Source organism: Artemia sp. Qi Xiang Cuo, chromosome 19 (assembly GCF_049724085.1).
Source record: "Artemia sp. Qi Xiang Cuo chromosome 19, ASM4972408v1, whole genome shotgun sequence".
NCBI classification, from domain to species: domain Eukaryota; kingdom Metazoa; phylum Arthropoda; class Branchiopoda; order Anostraca; family Artemiidae; genus Artemia; species Artemia sp. Qi Xiang Cuo.
This window is the reverse complement of record NC_142812.1, coordinates 37616757-37632175: the sequence shown is the minus strand read 5'-3', so window position 1 is coordinate 37632175 and position 15419 is coordinate 37616757. Positions and strand designations below refer to the sequence as shown.

General features: G+C 35.9%; 1 protein-coding gene across 3 annotated transcripts in view; it reads left to right on the top strand.

The window, feature by feature from the left end:
- The window catches only part of LOC148940802 (nischarin-like), a 216672-nt gene that overhangs the window by 98530 nt on the left and 102723 nt on the right, over positions 1-15419 (top strand). For all 3 annotated transcript variants that reach the window (XM_089105682.1, XM_089105681.1, XM_089105683.1), the window contains exon 5: positions 13650-13767. In XM_089105682.1, coding sequence (XP_088961808.1) covers positions 13650-13767 — 118 coding nt within the window. The remainder of the gene's footprint in view (positions 1-13649; positions 13768-15419) is intronic.

The following is a 15419-nucleotide window of genomic DNA, read 5'->3' as shown; positions in this document are numbered from 1 at the left end:
AACGATTGATTCTAGATGACAATTTTCTAGAGTTGTCTATTCAAAGGAAGATATTTTCTCAGGGAATGCTTGTCGATATGATAGAAACTGATTCTCCATCATTCGACTACTGTATGAAGCTTCTACGTCGTGGTCCAAATATATTTACTCAATTTATTGATATATTGATCACAACACGGCAAAATGATATTGTGGATATGCTTTTAAACATTAGTTTAGAAATTTCGGACTTTTTTTCATGAGAAAGATGGTGCTCAAGGATGAATTACTCCTCTCTCTCTCTCTCTATCTCAGACAATTTTTGTTGTTGCTAGCTCAGTTTCATTGTGGCAGTGAGAGTGTCAACACATGACAAAATGTTCCATACATGTCCGCTATGTATGTACTCACTGGGCAGCTGGTCACCACATGAGAATTGTATAATGATTGAAGAGCATGATGAAAAGCGTAGACTATACAACCTATATAAATTGCATAGAGGATATATCGTACAAATGAAAGGTTGTAATTTCTGTTTTGAATAAATATGTGACTCTCACCCTAGTATAGACTTCAGCCCTAACTGTCACTATGGTAAGCGGATTCAGTGTGAGAGTACATATCTCGGTCTTATTGGCATGGATCATAGCAACAATTTTAAGGTACTGCTGTGAGATCCGTATTACCATGAGTTTACATTGTTCTGGGAGGAGGTACCGGGTCATCGATTCAACTGATAGAACAGCAAAAGAATATTATTTCTACGTCATCGCTTTGAATACAATGGGTGTTATGATTATAAACCCACTGATTTTTATTTGGCTGTGACGGAATGTGAATCGACGCTCGAGGACACTGTTTATGAAATTGTTTCAAATAAGAAAAATTGAAACATGTGAATTCTATAGAATGAATGAGAATAGTATCATTGACTATACAAAGAGATATGACAAGAGTGAAGTCACGCTCTACTGTAGAAAATGTGACCCTGACATGGCAGTACATCAGGATCAGTACACTGTGAATTCAGATAATCTACCTGCACTAGTTGTTGTCGACAAATACCTAGTATTTGATGAAATCTAAAGAGTATAAAAGTCGTTTCATAATGTATATATTTTTTTTTTATTAATAAACAATTTAACATACATCTATAGAGCATTTTATTCTTATGGCACTAAAATCAATATTAAATAAAAATGTAAGTATTTTCTCCACTAGAAATTCGTTCAATCGAGGTAAGTCAACGTAGATGTTGAGAAACTGCTTGTAGGTGTAGCCACGACATCTGAACATGAAAAAGAGTAGTGCATGAAAGCCACATGTCATTAAATCCTGTACTCTTCGTTGATTTTGAATAATGGTTTTCCCACTGCTTTCAATAAAGTTGCTGATGTCTGGAGCGTAGAATTTATACGATAGGCCAAGAGGTTCAAAAAATTCAATATTCTTCGCTGTTTGAAAGATGCATAGTCAATGACCGGTCTTCAAAGTCGATGGACTGCTATTAACAATGATAAGGGTATTGTTAACACTTGGAATTTTTTCAATGAAGTCCGAAGGTATACAATAGGACTTGTGCTAAGACATGTATAGTTCCATACGAAATATGTTGATTATTTGGTTTGTTTTTATGGTGGTAGTTCTAGCAGAAAACTGCCGTCGGGTGTGATTTTCCAACAGGTTTCAAATTCACTCAGTGATATTAGCGTGATACTCTCATTCAGAGGGTCGGCAAATGTACACTCTAAACGTACATTCTCTGATCGTACTATGCTCATATCCTGTGTGCCAGACAAATCCAAAACAATAACCCCATGATATTTTGAAAACATTGAATCAGTTATTCCATTTTCAAATAGTTGGGAGTCATGATCTAGGGATTGCATGGTCAACTCGTACAGAGTTCTATAGGATTTTTTGTCAAATGATATAGTGTACAGCGGAATACCATTCACTTTGCACACAAGGCTAGATAGACCAGAAGAATTAAAGTCATTGGAGGATTCAGTCCAGGATTCAACGGCACTACCACTCTTTACAAAGGCCAAAGCCAATTTTGAGGGGATTTCTCCAATGATAAATGATGAATCGCTATAGCTACGAGAGTCAGTGGCAATGTGACGTTGATTGGTGATTGTGTGGGGGACAAGAATTTTAATGTTGTTGCCATTGGCTCTTAGCTTTTCCACTGCCAATGCAACATAGCTCATAACCTGTTGTTTTCGGATGTGGAGAATTGCCGATGTGATGATGACATTTGCATCGGGTGCTGCAGGAAGTGTTTTTCTCAAAATGAAATTCGATGGTGTCATCTGTAACTTTATGTCAATCTTGACATTGGGGGGTAGCCATTGGGATATATTGAATATCTTATGATTTAATTTTCCAACTAGATGATACTCCTGGGTCTCTGCAGCAGTCAACTCACCATCAGCATCAACACCAGACCGATATTCATAGCCCAATGATTGTCCTCTCAACTCCTTGTACCACTTTGGTGTCATCATCATAAATTGTTTGTAGCTTGCATAGTTTGATAAATTATTGCTAGTGCTCACCAATGTTCCATTAATAAATACATTAATTTGTTTGAACAGATTGTATAGAATACAGTTTTCATAGGAGAGACCATCGCCGTCATTTGGAGTTGTATTATATGACCTTTTCTTCACCATAACATTTAAATCAATAAATGTTGATGACGAATCAATGAAATAGTCTTAATTAGAATATATTTGAATGGGTATGTTCTCCGAGAGGGGTTGTCAGGGATGAAATTATTCATAGTAGCCATACTTGACACTGACATCAACATTTTCAGCATTGAATAGATTCAATGAGGAACTGATTGATGGATATGATTCCTTGTGGGGGAGATAAGTCATCTTAAGAGAAGGAATCCGTCTTTGATCTAACAATCTTTCTTTTTCTTCTTCTTCTGCTTATTGGTCTTCCTTGTTTTATTCCTCAAAGTCCTTGTTGATGTCCTTTGCTTCCTGCCTGGGTGGAGACTGATGAGTGAATGACGCGAACGCATCCTTTTCAATCCCTCCCCATTTTGTCGAGATTTTAGTTGCTCACAAACGGCTCTTGCTGAAGATGTAATATTTTCCTTAACACTCTCCTTGAAATTCTTGCCCGACCACCAGTCCTGTATTCTTGAGGCAGTAAATTTCGACGGAGCAAGCACAAGGTTTTATCTGGCAAGGGGTAGTGCAGAACAAAATAGCCTAGCAAACCAGCTACCAAGAACAAAGCTATATATTGGAGTACCCTCCTTGTAATAGCCCAATCCATTGTCTATTTGACGTGGACCCAAAGTACCAACAGAACAATTGATAACGGGACAGACAAATAGAATTCTTCTATTGTTCATTTTAGGTGATTGTGCTTTCGTTGACAATGGGTCGAATATGATATGTAATCACTGCTAAGCCTTTTGTTATTGCTAGAGGATCACCCAATTCCCTTCTTAGTGTTAACTGACAGAGTTCCAAATACGAATTGTTTACAGGAACATACTGAAGATGCTTTATATTATAGTGATGAACAAGTTCATGAGTTGTTTTTCGTTCAATAACACGTAGGAGGGGGACATTTGAATTACCGACTCTCGATGTTTCCACAAAGGATGCATAGAGAAATATGCAAGAGTCCGATGCAAAACCAGGTAGATAATCAGCAAAAATAACTTGATTCATCCCGTAAACGGTGCCAGCATTTTCCCCATTGATCATATTCTGTTTAAAGCCAAAAACTTCGCTCAGATTATCATTGAGAATAATTATTTCAGTGTCAATAGGTGAGGTAATGTAAATCCTATCATGTTCCAATGAATAATTAAAATGGAATGTACCATTCCTACGTTATGAGATTTTTCTTTTGATTATAGGACACAAATTTCCCATATTATCGTATTCAGTATATTTCAATTTGGCATGTGGATATTCACTAGATTTATGTGCTTCAACCCATTCATATTCGATATAGTTCAACCCTTTCATAGTCCAGTCGATTGGTATAACTTTTATATCATACACACGATCCTTTCTCAGGATTTCAGAGGTATTTTTAAGAATACAGTCGACAAGAGCCACTTCATATGCATCGTCAAATTTGATGCCGGGGGAGAGTTCTGTCCAAAAATCACTTGTCGTATTCAAGTCATTGTAGAGAGGATCTGAAACGTTGGACATGAATGTTGCATAGAAAACATTAGGCATTGTCAAAATCTTCATCACCGATCCAAGAATCAAAATCAGAACTATATCCTAGCCACTGAACAAGTTACTGTTTCTTACTCCTGCGAGTACGTGTCTTTAATATCTTTTCAATTTGATAGATTTCACTATTATTTTTAACTTTTTGTAGTTCATAGTCATAAAAGCCACCGAGAATCTCTTCATCTTTGGTATCACGCAAACGATAAGTTATGGGTTTAGTTTCTAGGATTTTTGCCACTTTAAAAAGTTCTGTGGACCACAAGTAATTCCCTTTTTCAAAAACATTAGTTGTTCTATTAATTCGAACAGTATCACCAACATTGAATTTATGGCCTCTCGGAAAAAAAAAATCTGCTCTAAGTAAAAAAAAAATAACTTTGATAGTGGCGGTGCGCCCCCCCCCCCCGGCCGCGAGCCCCCCCCCCCCCAAAGGCCGCGAGGCCCCTCCCCAAAGGTTTTAGGAAATAATTTACAGGACTTTATTCAAACCGAGACTTTCCCTATGGATAACACATTCGGCCCGGTCTGAAGTTAAATAGTGTCCAAGGGGGAGGGTGGTCACACCGTCTTGACAAACATAGACCTTGTCGGAAATGGTACTCATGGCAATTTTTTCTACATTTACAGTAAAGTTTCTGTAGTTGAGAGAACGAATTGCCAGCAATTTGGCTTGTGGAATTGTATTTTCAACAATACAATTCCTATAAATGTCCATGTCGAAATTCTTATCCACATAGCGTGTGGGTAATCCTTTGCAGCGTTTCTTGATTTCCTCGTCATGTGTCTGTATAAAGTACACCTTCAGACTTAAAAACATACCAATGGAAATCATGTCGCTTCCAGCTTCTGATTTAAAAAATAAAAACCGATTTGACGCCTGACGTTTCACTAGCCCAGGTTAAAGACCACCCCAATTGGTGTAGTCCATCCTTCAGCTAATAATTTCACCGTGCGCCAAATCATCAATTAGATTTGGGGTTTTTACTTTTAACAGTAGAGAATCCGTGTCCCCGTAGCAGACCTCTACTTGCCCCTTTTCCGGCCACTGTACCCTAGCCACATTGTAGTAGAAATCCAACATGAGTTTTTTAGAGATCTCCAAGATCGCACTGCCTGCAGCAATATTTTTATTCAAGACTGCTTCTTTTTTTCCGAGTCAAAAGTACCATGTCCGGGCCAATGATTGTGAAGGAAGTGTAATTTGGATCGGCAATATTTTGAGCAAATTGTTTGGGGTCGTTCACGACGTCACAACGATTCCTATTGCGAACACTCACACATTTTGCCAAAAGCCGACTTCAAAATGAGTTTATAAATTTCTTTTTCGGCTTTTGTCTGTGCTGCAGAACGTATGTTTACAAAAATGTCAACAATCGTTTTCAGATAGGGTTTTTGACTTAACTGGAGTGATCTGTTAACCTTTGTGACGTTGAAAACTTTGTTGCACATACCTTTTCAAGCTACATGATGTACAACTATGTTTTTTTTTGGCAGAAGATCAGCAATAAGTTTTTGTTTTGAAGGTGACCAATGCAATCCGTCCTCCTCGACTAAACGCCTATTGCGACGGCTCAAAAGAGTCCTTATTCACAGGTCTATTGATGCATGGAAAAACAAAATCCTTTACTGAATCGTGAAGCTCGACTGGTATCCCTCCATCAATTTAAAAAAACCATCCAACCGGCCCATTCTCCTCAACACTGTCAATGTTGGAGAGATGGAGAGCTTGAGGGTTATTGAGCCATTTATAGTCACCACAAGGTAGCGCATAATGGGACATGGCCGAGGGATAAAGAGAATTCATATCAAGGAAAACTGCATCCGATTTTGTCCCCGTCTTCTCTCCTGTTGGATCAGTTTCCAAGATACGATCCCCGTGAAAAACAAATCCCCCCATCATTGACCTTTCGATGAACAGATGCTGATCAATGTCTGTGATTAACCCAATTTTTTCCCCACTAATTTTTAGGATGAGGTCCATCACCAGATGAGGAGATGAAATATAATAGCCCAAATCAAAATTAAATTCTTCATAGATTTTGTCCGTATTTTTACACATAATGTCTAACAGAGTTAACACGTCACTCGAGAAATACAGCTTGCAGTATTCAAACCCATTTTTACACCCTCCCTCTGCCCAAACTTTTTTAGCAAAACTGTATTCATCGGGGGTGCAACTACGGTCGTGTAGACTGTCGTAAAACGATTCAATTGAAGGAATAGTTTCCTCGGCGAATCTCGACATGGAACAATAATAATCATAAGGATATATGCCCTTGACCGTCAACAAATCATATAAATCATTTGGAAATTGTTGCTTGAGAAGGGGGAAAGCATTGCAACCGTCATCGTTTTTCTGCACTTGAATTAATTTACTCAACGATTTGGGAAAAAAACCGTAAGAATCTAAAGAGCGAATTTTATTCGTGTACTTAAAGTCGGCTTCAACAAATTTCCACATAAATTCCAAAACAAGCTGTTTTTCCGATGATTTTGGTATGATATTTTAGGTAAAGCTGTCTATCACCCATGCATCATCATCCGCTGTTCCATATCTTTGAAGATGTAGCAATGCTGGAAGCATAGACTTCAGATCATAGTTAGAGTTATTTATAGAAGCTGGAAGAAAAAGCCGTTGTTCTTAAATTACATGAATTGTGAGACCACCCCCGAAAGTTACTTTTCCCCGTTGAAATGGGACCAATAAGGTGATCGTGGTCCTGGACCGCGTCTTTTGAGGCAAGAACACCTCTACAAACCCAGCAAATTGTCCCCTTTTCTAACGCCAGTTGCTCTTTATCTGACAATTTCATTGGGTAGTTGATGTGACGTAATCGTGAAATTGCACCGTTTGCTGTTTTTATTAAAGATACTAATAAATTTTCCATGCTCTCTTCTTCATCCATAGTAAAAAAAAACTCTTACAACTGCATTTGATTGTTGGAGACGCGACGGGCATGTGTGTAGGAACACGCAACCAGTTTTTGTTCCTTGACTCTACTTGACCTTGATGGATCTGATATCTCAACCAGTCTTGATTCACAGTCTAAAGATATTTTATCAACTTGTAGCAGGGAATTTTGGAAATTTTTAAATTGTAAAATATCTTTCCCTTCTGCCGGCATTTCTATTCGTTGATTGCCATGAATTTTGCAATGGCTCATGTGATCCGAGAATGTTCTTTCAATTTTAAATGAGGAAAGGCACATGGGGCAATAGAGACGTTCCCCATATTTTTGCCTTGGGATAAGAGTCGACTTATTGCTGTAACGGGGAAAAAATGACCATAGGAATTTACATCTTTGGGAGGCTCATAAATAACCCATACCCAATTTTTAACATTTTCCACCATCGGTGTCCTCACTGAATACAAAACCCCCTTTTTATTTGTTTTTTTTTTCCCATCTACAAATTCAGTGTCATACTGGAGAACAACCTCCCCCACCCCAAGATTTTCATTTGCTTTATCGAATATTCTTATTTATTTGAAGGACACCGGATACTTCCCCTCTAAACACTCAAAATTTATTTTAGGGAAATTTTTTTCACCGTTACAAGCAATTCAATCAAGATTTGTCATTGACGATTCTTTTTTTAATGTTTTATGGGCTGCTGCTAAAAATGCATATTTAAAGAATTGTAGCCCCGTGTCAAATTTGAAACCCTGAGACCCTCCTGTAGCCAAAAAATCTGGGAGGCATTTTATTTGTCGTCTACCCGCCCCCCTTAAAATAAAGTTTTTTTTTAAATCTACTGAGATTCAGATCCATGTGTTCAATGTATAAAATGGTGGACCCACTTCCTCTCTCATTAAACGTGTCTAAAGTTGATATCAATTTATTTACCCAGTTGAAAAAGTTGTCTTCAAATTCATTTAGACCTGGGTAAAAAGTCTGGTTGCCAGTTGAAAAATGAAAATAAAAAATATCCCCAGATGTTCCCTTTTGTAAATAAACTTTTTGATTCACCGATGCTTTAACCCCCCCTTGGCCCCCCCCATTTTTGAATCTGAATATCAAATTGCGCGCGAGTTCTGTTAATGTAGCTATGGAGAACATTAACAGGGTCAGTTAAAATAATGCTTCAGTCAATCGTGTTTTCCTCGGGAGGGTTAAAATCTACCCTGTATGCTTACAAGTGACCTAGAGCAGATCCTAACAAATAAAATTCACGCAATTCCGGGGACATAGCACTATTTTCATGTCCTGCACCTATTTGTACAGGATCCAATTCACTAATAGTAAAGTTATCGTTAAAAGTGTCCCCGGAAAAATTAGGTCCAATAATTTGCATTGTTGTATCATTAAGCGGAATGGTGGAGGGTGACTCAGAATTGTCAATAACCCCAGTCTGTTCAACTGCAGTGATTGGAGATGACATGAGGTCCCCTAGTACATATTCCAAGGTGTTTGGGGACAATTGATCAAGCCAGCCTGTATTGTCCTGCGACGTAATTTCTTTACGAGGACCCGGTTCTTTTGCACTAGTAACATCGCCTAAATGTTCAGGCATAAATCTATCTACCCAGTCCGAATCCTCTATTATATCAATATCACAAGTTAAATCGTCTAGGCTAGCTATGTCCCCAAAAACATCGTTAAGGAAGCCCCCTTGCCATTCCATATTATCTACAACTAATGTAGGTTCGTCTCTGAATTCCATTGGTAGTGAGAGAATTGGTCCTGTAATTTCCGATGTTTCATCATCCAATAGCGGCGCTATTTCATTAATCTGTAGAAAAAAGGTTTTATCTTTTATGTGAAATAAGCATTATTTCATAAAGTTGAAAAAATCATGTTCATTTTAGTTGTATGTTTACCTGAATGAGAGCTGGATGATCCTTTTTAGAGCCCCCGGGGAGGACCTATGAGGACCGGGAGCTTCCTTCGAGGTTGGAGGATCGAAGCCCTTTCGAGTTGGGGTATTGGACTTCACAAAAATATTCAAATATAACTTGTTCTTTATCATGACCCTAAAGTCCTAGCCTCAAATTGTTTTTGAGAACCTCTTTTAAAATACCTCTAAATGTTTCATCAAAGTAATTGCTTGAAATCACCAAAAACAGTTTCGCTCAAATAATGCTTTTTTATATCACTGCGATGACTTATTTGGAAATTATTAAAAAACCTTTTTTCCTGTTTTAATATCTTATCGAAGATAAACATCCTGTTATTTTAAAACCACTTTATAACGAACGATTAATATTCAAATTATATCTTTCGGATTAAAAATTCAAGCGTCCTGATGGGACATTTGATAAGAACCAGATACGTGCTAAAGCTTAGTGCAAAAACATATACCAGTTAAAGAATGATTGTTAAATTTTCAACTGTGAAATAGTGATTTGTTTATATAGTTAGTTTGTTTAAGGAAATAATGGATTATTGCAATAAAAAACATCTTGCTTAAAAGAGAAGTTAGAGGTAAGGTTTATAAATCTATTGAAAAGTATGATAAGCTATTTGCTACTTCCGTGTTATAATCATTCTTTTATATACTGCTAATTTGGTTAATGAAAGAAAATGAAATAGGATTATTATAGAATAGTTTAGAAACAAATTTAAGTTTTACTCATCAAAAGTTATGCACTTGAGAAAATTTGCCTTATTTTTGAAAAATACGGAAAAAAACAAATATATACATTTACAAACTCTGGCTGCGCTTGTACATCTGAAGTGCCTGGCAAAGCATAGAGAGGAGTGTCTCCCCGATCTTGATTGGATGAGACTGAAGCATTATATGAGATCATCCATTCCCTCTTAAATTTTCTCCCAGGTTGCGTCGAGGTTTGCACAGAGCTGGCACTTGGCTTGATTACTCCTGTCTCAGCATTGTTCTGGGCTTCATTCAATTTCGCAAGTTTTTGCTTCGATGATTGATCAACAGCATTCTAAAATGTAAAAATCATTTTTAGTTTTCAAACTATTGAGCTTACGGGAGGGTATTACCGCTTTAATATCAAACCCCTAAAAGTATAAAAAATGACGCAATTTAATTAGCTAGCTCAATTCTTACTTATTCAGAATATTAACGGAGGGCGTTAGGCCTTGAATTCCATAGTATCAAACATGAAAAGTTCACAATTATATTTTTTTTTATGCAAAGCTTTTTAAAACTTATATATCTAAATTATGAATATCACAGTACTAAACCCCCAAAAGTTGAAAAAAAAAAAATGACACAAGCAGTTAACCTGGACTAAATAAATCATTGTAAGCTAAGAACTTTTTTTCTCCTTCCATATCAACAATTAAAGTGCCCATTTCGTAACAATTAAAGTGCCCCGTTAAGGAATAGTTCGTAAGTTAATTCATAACTCAATTTTGAAAAAAAAGCCACTTAATGACGAGACAAAAATAGATTTTCTTTTTTTTTTATTATAGCTAAAATGACTGACCCTGTTTTTTGAATTTTTAGAAAAATGCTTTTTTTTAAAAGAGCTAAAAAAACAGTGAAAAAAAAAGCATAATATAGGAAGCAAATTATTCCCTAAATTAATAAACGAGACAAAAACAAATAGATTTCTTTTTATTATAGTAAAACTGACTGATCCTGTTTTTTGAATATTTATCGAAATGCTTTTTTTAAAAGAGCTATCAACACAGTAAAAAAAAGCGTAAGAAAGGAAGGAAATTCTTCCCTAACTTAATAACGAGACAAAAAAAAATAGATTTCTTTTTTTTATTATAGTGAAACTGACTGACCCCTGTTTTGAATATTTAGTGAAATGCTTTTTTAAAATAGCTAACAACACGGTGAAAAAAAAAGCATAAGAAAGGAAGGAAATTCTTCCCTAACTTAATGACGAGACAAAAAAAATATATTTCTTTTTTATTATAGCGAAACTGACTGATCCTGTTTTTTGAATATTTAGCGAAATGCTTTTTTTAAAAGAGGTAACAACACGGTGAAAAAAAAATAAGAAAGGAAGGAAATTCTTCCCTAACTTAATGACGAGACAAAAAAATAGATTTATTTTTATTATAGTGAAATTGACTGATCCTGTTTTTTGAATATTTAGCGAAATGCTTTTTTGAAAAGAGCTAACAACACAGTAAAAAAAAAGCGTAATAAAGGAAGGAAATTCTTCCCTAACTTAATAACGAGACAAAAAAAATAGATTTCTTTTTTATTATAGCGAAACTGACTGATCCTGTTTTTTGAATATTTAGCGAAATGCTTTTTTAAAAGAGCTAACAGCACAGTGAAAAAAAAGGGCGTAAGTAAGGAAATTCTTCCCTAACTTAATGGCGAGACAAAAAAAAATAGATTTCTTTTTATTATAATAATTAGAAAATTTTACTCACCAGAAGTCGCTTAGAATATTCCATATCTATGTAAATGATTGCAAAAATTGATACTAGTAGATTGAATGAACTATTCAAACTGTAGAAAGTTCTAATCTGAAACCTGAATATATACAAAAAAATAATTGAATATATTGGCAGCTAAAAAAGACACACCGGTTTTTCTGACACGGATTTACCCTAAAAACAAACATGTATATCATGAAATAGAAATCTAGTCCACGTAAATTATGTCAAAAAAACTTGTCCTTCATAGCATATTATGCAAATCCCAAGTAGCACAAGATAGAACATAGTATAATGCCATGTGAGGGAGCTCTGAATCTCTTTGAAAAGGTGTAGAAACGCAAGCAAATAACGTTGAAATTGCTATATGTCTAAGCAAATCCAGACGAGAGATACTACTTATATGTTTGAGGATACCATAACCCCCCACAGCCCCTGGAGAAGCTGCCCTCCTAAGGACGACTTAACCCCCTACATGCCCCGGGGGAAGGGCTGCAAGTTATGAACTTCGATCATTGTTTACATATAGTATTGATTATTGGGAAGTATAAAGACGTTTTCAGGGGGGGATTTTTGACGTCAGTGACGGCAGTAACGTAGAAATGAAGTATACACCACTGCTAAGATAGAAGGCCAAATGCGCCCACTCATAAAACTTAGTTTGTATCAACGTCATATAGCGTCTGGCGACACATTGGCATTTTTTCGTAATCGTTTTTCTGTAAGGAACTGAGATCAGACACTTATTACTATCCTAATATTGCCAATTATACTAATCGATATCATTATTTTTATGATTATACTGAAAAGATGCCAAGTATCGCCACATGCTAGATGCCGTTGATAGTTTTTTGTCGACACTAGTGTCAGTTTCCATTCTTATAAGTTACCCATACTCTTTGGTCCAGTCATTTTGAATCACAAACACAGTATAAATATAGATTAATAGTAGCGAAAAGTCCTGTACTCTTCATTACAGATTTTTGGCACACATCAGTCAAGACCTCTCTTCATGACTCCACCTTCTCACATGTGCTACGACAAGTGTTTAGCGCATTGAATGATAAGTAGCAGCTGAAACTATTTCTGTAATGCAGACGGTTTTTCTGTCATTGTGCGCTTTGATCTATCCAATTTCTGAAGAAACTTTTCGTTACTGTTTATATACATTTATACTGTATGACAACCTCGAATCGGGTAATGCTACAATATATCTTTTGGTGAATTCAGGTTTATCCTAGTTTCCAACGCATTTAATATCTTTGGATGTTATTTTCTCACATCCATTGGTTGTACCAAATTATAATGGCACATTTAGAACTAGATTTGCTGTATACCTACATCGGAACAGACTACAGGTATGGAATTTGACTGGTTTGACCAATTTGTTAGATTATCCATGGCGAAACATTACAAATAATTCATTGATCAAAATATGAGATATTCTAATTACGCTTTTATTGCTTTGCTGACCAGCATAGCCCATTGAGGGAAACTAGACACCCTTTAAAGAGTCAATTACACTATAGTCATATTCTGGTTGTCAGGTGAAATCCTTGTACTTTATTAAACATCCTGCCCGTATTACCGATAAATATTTGCTGGTTTGAATCTTTGGTATCGATCTTGACTTTTCCGTGTTTTTTATTTTAAAAGAGCAGAACCCTATTAAAGTTTGCGCCCCCTTTGGTTCATAAGTTTCAGTTATAACAAGATACACCCATATAGGGGAGAGGGGGTTGTGCATAAATCTAGTGATACCTGCATTTCTGTGATGTTTGCAACTATATCCTTTATTCCTTATATTGCTATTTTTTTATATTGCTTTTATTCTTTATTATTGCTATTTTTAATGCTATTTTTTTTTATTTGGCTGCTTAGATAAATTTAGACCTCCCTGCCCAAAATCTGGTTCCCTAATATAAATCCCCGGTACCTGCCGGTTCGCAGGTAATGTTTTGGCCAGCGGAAGGGATAAAAATAAATACTGCATTAGACTGATTGTTTGACAGTTATGGGTTTCAATGCGTTGTGAAGTAGCAGTATATCGGAGAAAAAGCATGAACTACATAAAGTTTTTTGTCAAGCTTTTTTGTTGAATATAATATACATTATATTACTTTTTTTGCAGGATAAAAATATTTTCCCTCTTTGGACACCGGATGTCGGAAATATACTTTGATAATGAGCGTCCATTGCCGAAAGAAATCGATAAAGCATTAGTGTTACATGCTTTAAGAATTGCCCAAGTAAGTTTGAATTTATTTCCGTAGAAATAAATACCAGTGAAAGTGCTCCAAGTAGACATTTGTTGCTACATACTTGAATTGAGAATTCAGAGTTTCAATTGCTTAGTAAAAGGATAAAATATATTCCATTGAAAATATATATAATCCTTTTGGAGATTAGAAGGATCACAGGACAGTTTTACAAAGTTGGATCATGAGAAAACTGATAAAAGATCAGTTCTGAAATCAAAGAAATTAAATAAATGTACGTGACTCATTTCTGGGAAATATTAACCATACGCTTAAACCTTCCAAAGGAATAACAATATCTAGTCTTTTGCCCCGGCAAATCAAAAAGTGTTATGTGACATGGGTGGAATCTACAGCCCAGTCTATCTAACTAAGTAAGCTCTATTGATAATTTCAATTTTTTTTGTCCCGCCTTATTTGGTTTTCAGGATATTTAGAAGTGTCTGTCATCTTATCCTCAAAGTCTTAACTGTTCTCCTGTTAGTGGAAGGATATTCTCATCAAATATCTTATCTTATCAATAATATCATCCAAGTCGTATCCTCAAACTTTATTTTGATGCATCATCATAATCTTCACCATTGTCCTACCCTATCAGACTTTTTAAAGAACGATGTAAATTCACTTTTTTTTGGCCCCTTTCATGTTTCGACAAATAGTCGTAAAGCCCTTCTTTCTTTTCTCACTTTTGTAAATTATTGGCAAATTGAAACTTTGATATTCAAGTCTTTCTGCCGTCGCTTGGATCCTAAAATAAATCTTCACCATTGTCCTACCCTATCAGACCTTTTTAAGAACGATGTAAATTCCCTTTTTTTGGCCCCTTTCAGGTTTCGACAAATAATCGTAAAGGCCTTCTTTCTTTTCTCACTTGTATAAATTATTGGCAAATTGAAACTTTCTTATTCAAGTCTTTCTGCCGTCCCTTGGATCCTAAAAAAATCCTTTCCCGATAATTTCGTCGTTAGTCATAGTCATAAAACCCAAAATACATATTCCCGCTTTTCCACTCTTCTTTAAAACCTATGATAACGAACATACCACCTTTTAAGTCATTGCAACTGTTGTTTCTAAGGTTGAACTTCGCCGAATAAGAAATGCTGCTATCATAGCGCTGAAATCAAAAATGCTAGTAGAAACAGCAGAAATTCTGAATTCAGCACGGCAGCAACTATGCTGACTTCAACTTTATCAATAGGACAACTACTTGAAAAATGAAACAGAATCCATTAATAAGGAGAAGCCAAACGCTTATTACCAACCATGTTATGAATTATGTTTTATAATAAAACTTATGGCACTGTAAATCTAGATCACTGCTTCTCTATATACATTCTCACGTGCAAAACGAAATGGTCTGTCTCATTTTTTTTTTTTTTTAACAGAGTTAGAAAGTAAGAAAGACTCTATTTATATAAAGATTTTTACCCCCTATTCAGAGTTGTAGAGGTGTATATACTTCATATAAATAGGGGAGATCAACCGTGACGAAGGTACAAATCATTTCTACTACTCGAGTCGAAGGACTTTTTAACGACGCATCGTAGTTTTGACAGATACTCTATCTTATTCATTTTGGCAACTTATTCAAATCCAGGAATAAGAATCTCTTTCAGGGCAAAGCTGAAAAAAAACTTCTTTTG